At 42.9% G+C, this 13006-nt stretch overlaps 1 protein-coding gene across 2 annotated transcripts in view; it reads right to left on the bottom strand.

Moving 5' to 3' along the window:
• The window catches only part of kcnh2b (potassium voltage-gated channel, subfamily H (eag-related), member 2b), a 205474-nt gene extending 194454 nt beyond the window's left edge, over positions 1-11020 (bottom strand). The window contains exon 1 of one of the 2 annotated variants that reach the window (XM_047567727.1): positions 9773-11020. In XM_047567727.1, coding sequence (XP_047423683.1) covers positions 9773-9848 — 76 coding nt within the window. In that variant the 5' untranslated portion in view covers positions 9849-11020. The remainder of the gene's footprint in view (positions 1-9772) is intronic. The other variant, XM_047567728.1, reaches the window with a different exon arrangement.
• Between the last annotated feature and the right edge of the window lie 1986 nt (positions 11021-13006).

The following is a 13006-nucleotide window of genomic DNA, read 5'->3' as shown; positions in this document are numbered from 1 at the left end:
AAACAGTGACAAATAAAGGCACAGGCAAAGGGGCTGAGAGGAGGAGGGTGGGAAAATATGGTCCCAACGGCTGTGTTTTAACTTCTGTGATATGCTTCGATTTCAAAAGATAACAGGCAATAAACCAGGGACTAGCATGAGTACTGATCTTGGCGCATTTTCAAAGTTTCTATTACATTTAACTTCATAAACCTTTTAATCCAAAGACTCACATGTGCTAGAGATTATCACAACTGCATGGCTCTGTATTTTTGTAAGAGATTTAAGAATGAATTATCTCTACACTATCCGTGCATGGCCCCCGTGGTATTGTTAATACTGCACCACCTGTCCATCCATCATCCTCACCGCCAAAAAAATCAGTATGTACGACTATCTGGATTGAAAAACAAACAAACAAACAAAAAAACTAAATATATTTAGGCATTAAGGATTCAAGACTGCAGCTAATTGGATATATCTGAAATTATTTTTAACCACTGGATGTGTTGCAGCAAGATTTGTCGATTGTGTGTCTTCACAGGAGAACGTATGCTGACAAAAACTAGCACATCAAGTCATTATTTCTTGATGTTAAGAGGTGGTTAAGTTGTATAGTGGTTCCTTTGCAAGTATGTCTGAGCAAAATGTCGATATATTTTAATGGCTTCGCCCTCTCATTATGCCTTTACTTTCCCTGCATTACATTAACCAGGTCATGAGCTTGGTAAACCGTTTCCCTCTGGGGCTTCTAGACGTCAACAGGTGCCAAGCAGGAGTGTTCTCAAGAATTATGGCTGACGCATTACTTCCCTCATCGTAACCGCAAACATTACATAAGTTTATAAGCACTTAAAATGTCCTCATAGGTCCACATATGCCGTCTTATATGGTTAATAATGCATTGCAGCAATATGAGCCATTCATTAATTGTTCATATTCTGCTTATGCATGCATGGATTTAAAGTAAAGAGCTACTTTAGATCCCCCACATACTTATAAATTTGAAGCAGGGTTTGTTTCTTCACATCAGCTTTTAACAGATAGGCCTGTGAGTGAAACATGACACAATGACCTGTTTCATTCCTTCAGCATTTAGGATACAGATACGTTCTCATGCCTAAACTGTCTGTGGGTATTTACTGGAAGCTAAAAACAGACAGGCAGCTCACAAAGTAACGGGTTCAAGTCATCTGTTGTAAAAAAAAAACTGCATTTTTATTTTCTTATTCTGTTTATATTTTGTTCTTTGCTGCTGGAAAGACGCTGCTATTTTTCAGTTAGACATCAAGGTTAGCAATAAACCTTCTGATTGCCTATGAGTCTCTGAGCTTTACCTGACAAGGTGCTGCTGAAGCATCCAAGCTCGTCTCATCTTTTCATCTCGGAAGGAAAATAAGAGGAGATCCTGCGTTTGATGCCTCAGTCTTTGGGGGAATGTTTTTTATAAAGGCGCAGCCAATTAAAAGCTGATGATGTGGAGGGAGATGTGCAACTCTCCCACAGAAGCTTCCAACGTGTGTGTCACGATCTGAGAAAACAGATCGGGAGCTCATCTTTCTCGCAGTCACGAATACCCTGCTCTGACTTTGAAAAAGAGTGGCTCTGTAAAAGCTGGTTTCAGGCCGTCGGCAGCTTCTCATGATTTCTCTATCTCACACACACACACACACACACACACATACACACACACACACACACACACACACACACACACACACAATACACACACACACACACACAGGGGACCAACATGTTATCGGCTTTGGTGAAAGCAGAGAACGTCCAAACACATTGACTGTTAAAGTCGATCGTGATGAAATTACGATGCAATCCAACTAAAGCTTAAAAGAGAGAAATACAAAAGCACATTTCACTACAGAAGTGACCGACAGTGACCAATAAACCAAGTTTGATCATCACCAATTCTGTCACCAAGTTTGTATTGGATACCATCCCCAACTGACAGGTAGTGAATATTTAAGATTAATAGCATTTATATAAAACGTTATGCAGTGGCTCTTATATGGGTTGGTTGAGATTGCTTTGATTGGTTAGTTGAGATGCATGTTTGTGTATGTTAGGTCAGCGTCAGCTTTACGCACCTTGGATGTGGTTTGCATCAACTAACCAAATATGTAGTAAAGTTACAGTTAACTGTAAATGATTTCGCTGGACTCTAACTCAACAGATTTTCAAATGGAAAGCTGTGTAAACCCATTGTTACTCTAGTAGCCTCGGATGGGTACTCCTCCTACTGTAAAAAGCACAGACTACTGGGAGAATCCCTGTGTTTCATGTCTCTGAAAGGTTGAAAAGGACATTCTGGTAAACAATTCAAAGAGGTGTGCATGACTAGAAGATGAAGCTCAAGTGCGTATTGGAGCAGGATGGTCACAGGATGGTCACACTAATTGAATATACATCACTTATATTAGAAATATATTAGTGAGCTGCAAATATCAAACAGTTCCCAAGATGGAAGTTGAATAGTTCCAGTGAAAAAAAAAGAGTGAAAACGTTTACTTTAACCCATGATGGTGTAGTATAAGAATATATTAAAAAAGTTATCTTAGGGACATTTTTCAGTTTATAATATACTAGAGTCTAGGGAAAACAATAGCTGGTAAGAGCAGCATTTGACCTGTTGCAATGATAAGCAGTTGGGATTAAATGACAAAAGCAGCAGGAGTGCAAAAAGTAACTAGTTGCCATACACTAGAGATTGACTGAAATGAGCGAAGACGTATTTTATCACGTGTGAATGTTACTTTAACTTTGGAATAAAACATGCCATCTACTAGTGATGTGACACTAGTATTTAACGGTTAGTCAACACTACATTAACTACATAGTGACAGCGGGGAGGTAGCTGCTCATATATATATATTTTGACAGGATAGCATTGTTTCAAATCTTCCGCCCTGAGATAGGCTGGAAACCTGTCCAAGGTGCACTCCACCTCTTGCCTGGTGACAGTTCAGGCCCCAGCAACCCTAGTGAGGATAAGCGGTAGTAACAGATGAGATGAGAGGAACATGTGACTGCTAGCTTCCACTACAAACATAATGTAATAAACAATAATAGAATACTTGGTGTAAAATTTAAAAAAGGAAGCACATGTTTGTATGACTCTCTCTTCTAGTTGTTGTCACATGCTAAAGATTTAAGATTCGGCACAAGGGACCAGGGCCAGCGGAGGTTGTTTTGGACATCTGGTGAGACACCTCCTGGGCCCCTTCTCCTGGAGGTTTACTGAGCAATGCCAGCTGGAATGAGACCCCAAGGAAGACTAAGAATTTGCCGGAGGAACTATATATATCTAATAGGACCTATTATGACCTCAGGATCCCTCATGACATTACTAAGGAGACGCACGTACGGTGTAACCTGCTTAGCCTGTTGCCACTGCGACCTGTGTCGTGTAAACAACAAATAAATAGTTTCTACGAGAACACACACACATGCTGCGGAGGAGCTGCGCGCCGCACACAAACTTTTCTGTCTCAGCAACCCCCAGCAGGTGCCATGTTGCTCGGTTGGATGCATGCCCATTAGAGATCACAAGGCTGTTATGCATGGCAGCACAGCGGGCGTCTGTTGGGCACCAGTGATATGGAGAGGAGAGAGGAGGAAAGGGGGATGGAAGGAGGGAGGGAGAAAGAGAAAACAGGTTGTCAAATGAGACAAAGAGCAGTTAAGGAGGGAGGAGCGAGGCGGGGAGACAAAGGGCAGCGGGAGCGAAGAGTGTTTACAAGCTGAGAGGGTTTACAAGTGTATGAGCGTGCTCGCGTTCTTTCGTGCCTTCCTCAGCAACGCGCGGACGGACGCACATCAGCGAGAGAGGACGGGAGAAGACAAGAGACAGAGCGCGAGCGAGAGACGAGTGATTTCACACCAGCAAAGTGCAATCTCAAGGCACTGACTCACTCCTGACTCCAGGAGCTGTGTAGTGTGTGCAAAGCAAAGTGCAGTGTTGCTTTGTTTACACCCTCAGAATGAAACAGATGGAGCAGAGAAATAAAGCTAACCGCCACAGAGGAACATCAATACTGTAGGCATTCTGCTGAGGTGCTGCATGTCAGCTACCACTTGGGCGTTCTTGTACGTACATTTGATGTTCCAAACGCTGGTCGGACCATCCTGCATTTATTCGGTTTCGCTGCCACAGCAGGAGTGAAATCAGACAACTCCTACAATGAGGCCAGCAGATGGCCTCAGATGTCTCGTCACAGCCTAATCCATGTATGCAGGCCATATGTTGCATCACTCAGCAGCAAGCACAGACGAACAGACGGCTTTTCTTTCTTCTTGCATTTGGAACATCAAGGATCCATGCCTTCTGCAACTCTGAGATGCTCCGATCAAAGAGGCGGAAAAAAACGTAAGAGCTCTAAAGGGTCAGGTAGACAACCTGCTGTCGCAAACGAGACTTGAAGAGCCCGTTTGATGGAAATAAGGAGCAGAAGGTTCAGGTTTCTACACTTAAACTTTCTTTGCAATTTAGGTAACCTGGTTTGAACCTTCCACTTTCATTAAACATTAAACTTACAGAGAAGAAGCACGTTATATGAGACTAATTAAAAGTGTGTCGATGTTCAGAAAACACCAGTGGTCACTTCATTTTCCCTTTAAAGGCTGGGTATGTCTACGTTTTATTTTTTGTTTTTGTTTTTTGGCATAATTTTGTCCAAATTCGATAAAACCTGTCAGCATATTGTAATTCAAATGTTATGAGAGAACACTTGACTTCAGTGCCTTTGGTGCCTGGCTGTGTTTAAAGACTTTACAATAATCATCCCGTGACAGAAGTTTTCCACTAATCGCAGCCCATTTTACGCAGTGTTGGTGTGTTCCTATTGGCTACTAAATAAGTTCTGCACGTCCAGGTCCCACTGCCAGGCAATATGCTGAAGTAATGTTTGTTTGTTCGTAAATTAAATGTATAAAGTAAATGAGAAAAATATGTGATTCACCAGCATAAGACATATGTAACAGCTCCATTAACAGCTAATTCAGCATTTTACCTCCTGTCCTGACAGAAATCCAACGTGTGGGCAGCTTCCAATATTCCAATCCCATCCCAATATGGCGGATGTGCTGAATCATCACGACAGTCAGCACCAGAACGAGATTTTATATCACTCTCAAAACTGGTTCTGTTTTTTTTTTCTTTCTTTCTTTTGTCCATGCATCACACTCTCAATTAATCAATCAATTCAAGAAACAATAGTAGAGCGTGGTCTGTCCTTGTATATGGAGCATTAAAAGCTAGGGCTATTCTTCTTAACAAATCCCATGGAAAACCAAACGCTGAACACAGCCAGCGGCAATTTACAGTATGTGTCTGCATAATTCTGACTTCCCTGCCCTCAGGACCAGGCCCATTTGGTCCTAATGAAGACACAGATCTTTCTAAATGGGTCAACAATCGTCCGAGTGATTTCCTATGACCAAACATTGTCATTATATTAATGGTGCATTAGTGCATGATTGTTTGACTAAAAATACATTTGTGCATGCATGTAAAAATCTGTCTGTCTGAAATTACAGTACACGCATGAGTAGTGCAGTGTGGTTCATTCAGCAGAGCTCTGGCACAGAGGGAATAACATACATCAGGCATCAGATTCACACAGAATATTCTCCACCTCCGCATTTATTACTCCATCTGAGCCCACACCTCTAATACTTTCATAAATGTCTGAAGTCTCTGCATTTAAAGGTTAAATGGCTACTTCCACGTGGTTCACTCCAAGTCCAAAACTGGAGCCAGATGTTAGACAGCATGTTCTCATCGCAATTAGCTGCACCTTAATGTGCTGTCCAACCTCTGCCGCTGAAAACCATCCCAAGGATGACGAAGGTAAAAATGACCCAGAGCGCGTTAAGACACATTGTAGCTCTACCTTTTCCTGCTTTGTGTCTGCACTGCAAGTGGGTGGGTGGGTGTGTGGGTGGGTGGAAGAGTCAGTGGAGGCAGTTGCCATGGCGATGAAGTGTTTGTATTTCAGCTGTAGAATGGCAACATCCTCCCTCGGGGATAGTGGCTTGGAGGCTTGTAATTGGGCAAAGTCTTCTCTAAGGAGTGCCAAACAGACAACAACACATAGCCCAGAAGGTCGCCCCGACCTCCCACTGAGGTCGAACGCGTTGCTGGGGGTTGTCAAGGAGTCCGTCGGAGTCGTCTGATCTGTGTGGACTGGCGTGTGGACCGGTGTACAGTAAGCATAGACAGTCAGGGGTGCAGAAAACATCTAAGCTGGAAACCTGGAGGGTTAAATGTCCCTGTGTATGAGGGCTGTTTACTGATCTGATTTTATGTTATTTGCTTTTTAGTGTTGCAATCTAATTACATGTATCCAAACAGAAGTAATTCAAATAGAAATCCAGAAAGTAAACGAGTTGCCCTCCCCTGTAAATTATGCATTCTCCGTCAAGGACACTTGTAAATGAGTGTGCCGTCAAACAAATAGCACTCCCTGTGGCCAGTTGTGGCAATTTCAGAACATGCCAGCACAGAAAAATGTCACGAAGTAGTTTTGTGAGACTAATATAATGCTAGATATGTCACAATAGTGCAGATATTTCATTAAAAGTCTGGTTCCAACTAAGATGGTTCGGTAAAAAGTTAGCAAAAGAGAAAGAGAGAACACTATGTAGCTACCGTTCAGCAGATAATCATCACATTAATAACTTTCCATAGTTTGACAGTGCCGGCTCAGAGTAGTTTTATCCAGTCTGCAACTCTTTAATGTCTGACTTAGCTCAAAATGACCTTTTAATGGATCATACTTCTTTGCCTTTCCAGTGGCTGGATGTTCCATCTGAATGTGCACTGATTGAAAATTTGACATTAAGACAAGCCCCCCCCCCCTTTTTTTTTTGTTAAATTAAATAATTTAAATGACACTTTCTTTGAATGTTCGAGTCGAAAAAATGTAGACGTGTTTATTTGGGCAAAACCCATGTGGGAGAAGGAATTGCTAAGAATGACTAAACATCTGACACATCTCCATGCACCACTGAAATGTGTACAGACTTCCATTTCCCTTCCTCTTACTAACTTTATTATAAACTACTTTGGAAATGAGACCTCAGGGCCGGTTCATTAAATTGCCACTGACTCAAGTTCATGCACTCACATTTGACATGAGCAAAAGGCCTTGAGTTAATCATCTCCTCCAGAGCTAAGCATCAAGCACCCATGGTTTGTTATCTTAATACATTTGTTTAAAACTTGTCCCATCTTGGAAACGAAGTGGCTGTGGCACGCTTACTCTACTGTAAAGGCCGCTTCCCCTTCACTACACACTGCATCCTACGTCCTATAAACAGATCAGCCACAACATTATGACTACTAACAGGAGAAGTAAATGACTTTGACCATCTTGTGTTCAATGTTTAATGTTCTCCTAAGGAACATTTGGACATTATCGATATTACTTAGACATGTACCACCCACCTAGTCCAGACCTGACACCCCCACCCCATAGCAATGACACTACTTGATGGCATTCGCCATCCCCAGCAGGATGCAGTCCTGCACAGACACAAACACAAAAACGATTTAGAAACAACTCACAAAACGTGAAAAACAATACAAGGTGTTGACCTGTCCTCCAGATTCACTAGATCCCAAACTGATCAAGTATCTGTGGGATGATCCACATAGATCCCTCCCCTCAACCCATAGGACCCAAAGACCCACTAACAACATTCTGTTACCAGACACCACAGGCCTTAAAAGACCCATGTCCATTATCTGATGAGTCACAACTGTTTGGGAGGCACAAGGGAAACCTACACAATATCAGGTTGGTGGTCATTGTGTTATGCCTGATTGGTGTACTTTATAATAGGCCTGTAACTCATTGTTGCTCTGGTGATGTTGGTCCAGCTGCTGTTACAATAAAGAAAGAGCAAAGGATCAGCAGAGTCCCTCACTGTGTAGACCCTCACCCCACTCTTGCTCCATAAACACTAGTTCTACTCATCTGTGGTTAACTTGAGAGGACAGGTTTCGGTGGTGTGGGGTGGCGAGGTCAGGGTGAAGCTTGAGAAATACTCTACAGTACCTGCAGAGCACCGTGGTGAGCTCAGAAGTCAATTAGATGGGTTTGAACTTACCGCTGTGACAGGATGTCTAAACAGCTTTTAGTGTCCACTGACACTCCCCCACGGTGTTCGTCAGTTCATTACTCACAGCCACTAGATGCCATCGCATCTCCACGATCAGCCCGCGCGCCTAACCTTACCGAGAGCCTGCAGTGGTCAATTACTGAGAATGACTCCAGTGAGTCTCGAGTCGCCGGGAAAACATTTAGAAAGCGGTGATGTGCATTTATCAGCCTCTCAGTTGTAGGTAAAATTTCTCATGAATTTTGCTTCCTGCAGCTTCCAGCTGCACAGAGCAGAATATGTTTACGCCTTAAAATAGCTACCTGTGCCCATCAGAGTGGGGCAACAAGTGCAGCAGGATTAACGTCAGTTACTCAACTTCAACTTCAGTTATTCGCTGCACTTATGTGGAGCTGATTTTCAGCACCTCGTGTGTCAGCAAACGGGTGTTTTGGTGTTTTTTTCTACACCAAATCTGTTCCTTTAACACATTGTCTGAAGCTCTGAGGGTGCTGAGGGGCACCGCTTGCTGTTCCAACGCAGCCTTGTGAGCTGAACCCTGGAGCATGTGGTGGATGGTGGAAGGCAGGCGGCTTGCTCTCAGCACGCAGAAAGAGCTTCCTTGAGAATTTTATCTTTTCATCCTCTCTGGGAAGGAACTGACATTAAGATTCTCTAACAGCTGCATTTTAAACCCCCCCGGATCCAGTTGACTGTCAGGTCCTGGAATGGATGTAAGGCCTCCTGTTAATGATACACAATCTCCACTTTTTCCCTCTCAACCGACGTCGCTTTCTTCACTCGCCCCGAGGTGAGTTACCGGAGGAGGCGTGCTGTTTGCGGCTGCTCAGGCACGTTTGAAGTCTGGTCACACGCTCTGAGATGCAAACATGAATGATATGCATCACAGACAGAGCGGGCTGTGCATTCTGGAATATAGACAGCTTCGTATTTCATGCCCAGAGGCTCTCATGCAAAATTTAGTAGCTCAGATATATTGTTTGCTTTTCCAGCTTAAAAACTCCGTGGATGGCAACCGAAAGGAAGTTTATTTTTTTTCAAACAAAGAAAGAAAAGTATATGACAAAAGCATATTTGTGGTTTATTAAAGTGTCACATTTGTCCTGCATGGAAATTGTGTTCCCTACTCCAGCTGAGCCAAAGATAATGGACCCATTCACCAGAAAGCAGCTAAATGTGTCCAAGTTTTACTATTTCAACATCAAAGCATGAGAGGATGAGCAGAAACCAAACTAATCCCATTTTTGAATTTATTCTATTGCATTTTAACCTTTGAAAGAAGTCAGGCTATAAACGCAAACTTAAATGATAGAGGTCTCCAGAATCACGAATATCTGCACAATCTTATTTTATCAAGAAATGCTCTCAAGAGAAGAAAAGTCTCGTTTATCTTTCTCTTTAAATGTCATTCATTCATCACGGATTTCACAGCCCGGCTGCACCACTTGTGACATGTCAGAGCTATTAATTATGCCTTCACCAAACATCCTTACCGAGGCTTATTCTAGAAAACCAAATGTCAACTGAAAGTCTTAATAATTAGGTTAACGTTTTTAAACAGCTTTTGGAGTCAACAGATCTATTATTAACAGTGGGCTGCAGGGAAAGGGGGAAAATAAATCATCTCAAGGAAGAAAATACATGATCTTACTTTGACTGTCAAATTTCCTGATGATGGTATCCAGGAAGGTGTTCTGCGGAGCCACGTGGCCCCTCCGGACCGGCATCTTCGCTGAGGTGGCCCCTGGACTTCGACAGACTTCGAGGGACTTTTAATAATATCGCACCGAGGCTGCGTTTCCAATCCCCGCAGCCGAGCGCACGATGCTCACTGCGCTCCCTTCATGGACACTCAACACTGCCAGGTTCAGTAATGGCAATAATCCAGAGGGAGGAGGGGTGGGGAGGGAGTCAAAGTTTTCCAAGTTGCTCGGAGAGGCCGTGTCTTGTTGGTGATCTTCGGGAGAAAGTGAGGAGAGGATAGTTCTGGAAAAGAGGCGCACTGTACGCGCGGGAGAGCGGAGCCGTTTCCAGTCTGCAGTCTCCAGGTTGTGAGGAGCGAGGGTGTCTGTTTCTGTCCCCCGAGGGGAGAGCCGCCTGTCAGGTGGTATTTCCTTCTGGTCTCACACTCCGTGGAGCACAGCAGACCTCTCATCCTGCACTACTGCCCGCTCCCGTGAAGCGGACTCTTCGAGCTTTCCTACGTGCGTCGTTGGAGCCATAGTTGGGGCGCTGGGCTGCGCGTTTTTATTTATTTCTCATTCCACAAGCTTGTTCTGACTCCGATTCTCTGCGCGTTTAAAAACAAAAAGCGAGAGGGAAAAGGAACACAACAGTAGTTAAAATAAAACAGCAGAGCGCAGATTCGCAGCTGGACTCGTCCTAGATCAGTGTTTTAGGAGGTGTTCTGTATATCTCTCCTCCTCTTCCTCGCTGTGCGCTCTGTCGGATGACTTCAGCTCCACTGGCGTCTAGCTGCGCCTCCTTAACCCTTTGCTCATCAGGAGCGGAATCGAGCACACTTTTTTTTTTTTTTTATGATGGACAGAGATGATGGACTCCTTACCCTCGATTAGAACAATTCAGATAACACTTGAGCTTCTCAAAGCGCTGCAGAACTAGTCACACGCTCATTTGACACACTCCTCGTTTGGCATTTATCGATCATTTGTCACAACCAGTAAACTGGATTAAAATTACACCTCAGACTAAATCTATATAGCCTACTATTTAAGCCCGGGTGGTTCAGTAGGCCGGGTATGGGGCAAAGGAGGAGCGTGCTTTGTGTTATTCCGCGGATTCACCGAACACCTGCTAGCAGGTGTCCAGCTTTGTTCTAGGACATGTCCCTTCCTGTATGGGAGGGTTCCAATTAACACACCCACTCTTGCCTCCCGCCCGCTTCCACCGTGCTGCTCTGTCTTTCTGGGGGAGGAGGACTGAGCGTGAGGCGCTGACTTTACTGGAGATTGTCGCTTCTTTATTGTGCTTCAGGGTTTGATGGGGATTCACCACTCACGCTGCTCAGCTACGTCACAGCGCCGGGGTTCCCCCCCTGCTGTCATGCTGGGGATGATGCGTTCATTGAATGTCGGAAATTACGATTCTAATGTCTTAATGCCAGTTTGACTGTGTGGATGCGTTCCAAACATTGACTGAATGTAATGTGTATTGTTTCTGCAATGAATTTACTGCACCGAACCAATTAAATGAACATAATTATCTTAAATTGAAATATTGTTAAATTAATTACAAATTCAAACTTTAAATGACATCAATATGACTTTGATTACCATATCTTCTTCATTTCATTTGACATTTAAAGCTGACATAAAACAATAAAGTAATCGACTAAAAACGAATAACATTAGTTATATAAAACTAAGTATGTGAAACGAAAAAAATATGTCAAATTAGCTTACCACACATTGTGTTTGAATTTGCCCATTGTTATGGTGATGACCTCCGGTTAAAAACACAAAGCAGATTTCGTGAAATAAGGCAAACTTTAAAACCTTATTCATGGATGTAAAATTTTGCATTGGTCATGCACTAGATATCATTTAAATTCAAAAGCTATCAAAGTTTTGCTTTTTCTGACTGCACGTGAAGGCATCAGCAGACAAAGCCTTCTGGGTGCATGTGCAACATCCTCATGCTCATGCTTCCTTTTGAGTCCCTATAAATCCGTTACAACAAGATTTTCGTCAATGTTATTATTATTGTTATTATTTTGCACCATTTACGGTTTGATTAAGCTTTGACTGAGGAGAAAAATAAAACCCCTGTTTTCATTTCTGTCAAATATAGGCCTAAAGCAACACTGCTGCTCAGTGGAAGCATTCATCAAAGTGACCTGAGCAGCTCCATGAATGCATTCATTCTCTCCAGCTATGAGTGTTTTAATGATCAGTGAGACATGATAAATTGCAGCCCCACTGTTAGACAAGGACTGAGGAACTATCCATCAAAATGTGACGTTTTGGTATGAATTAGAAATGTATCAGTTCCTGCTCTTATTGCTTCCAGCAGTATTTACTAGAGCAGCCGAGAGCCAGAGGAGGCATGCTGGTCTGCCTTCCCCTCTTAACTCCCTTATTTAGTCAGGAAAAGAGAGAGGAAGGAGGGGAGGAGAGCGGAGGAGAAGATTAGAGAGAAAAAGGCAGTTTCTTGTCATGGTTTAGTCAGATCCAAGCCTGTCACACTCCTCTTGCATGCAGTAGTACACATAGATGGATACAGAGGAATCCCACTAATTCAGTATGCCTTGCAAAATAAATGACTACATGTCTGAAATACATGCAACAGCTCAAGGCTTCACTGTGACACATTCATTAAACACTACAGCTTCATAAAACGACTAAACATTTCAGCTACAAAGTAAATTGGACACTTTCCTGTCACACAGTGTGTCGGCAGAATTCACTTTTTTCGAGCACGGTGATCAAACAGTGTGTGTAGAACCAGTCAATTTGATAAAAGAGGATCCCGATGGCTAAGGAAAAGACTATTGTCTACATCTTTATTTGTTCTTTACAAAATACAGTCAGTCGCAGATAATTCCAAGACATCCTTGCTACAAAAAAAAAAAAAAAACAATTTAAAAAAAAATCCACACATCACTAACTCATACCTGCTTGCAACTGTTTTTAAAGTAGACTCAAGTTAAACTTCAATGTTGGCACTCAGATCTAAAGGAGGGGAGCTTGGTTTTAAGGCCAAGAGACGAAAGCAGTTAACACCGTGGCGGCTGCTTCAGTGTGACCGGATGATGCAAACGTATGTAACGTATTCCCATTATTAGTCGTGCATATTAAAATGTTATTTGGGAGGAAAACAGTTACAAATATGTCTAGACTGGTGGTGTGTAACCATTGTGTTAGTC

The sequence above is a fragment of the Mugil cephalus genome, chromosome 18 (assembly GCF_022458985.1).
Source record: "Mugil cephalus isolate CIBA_MC_2020 chromosome 18, CIBA_Mcephalus_1.1, whole genome shotgun sequence".
NCBI lineage: Eukaryota > Metazoa > Chordata > Actinopteri > Mugiliformes > Mugilidae > Mugil > Mugil cephalus.
The sequence above is the reverse complement of the archived record's forward strand: the minus strand, read 5'-3'. Positions and strand labels throughout refer to the sequence as shown.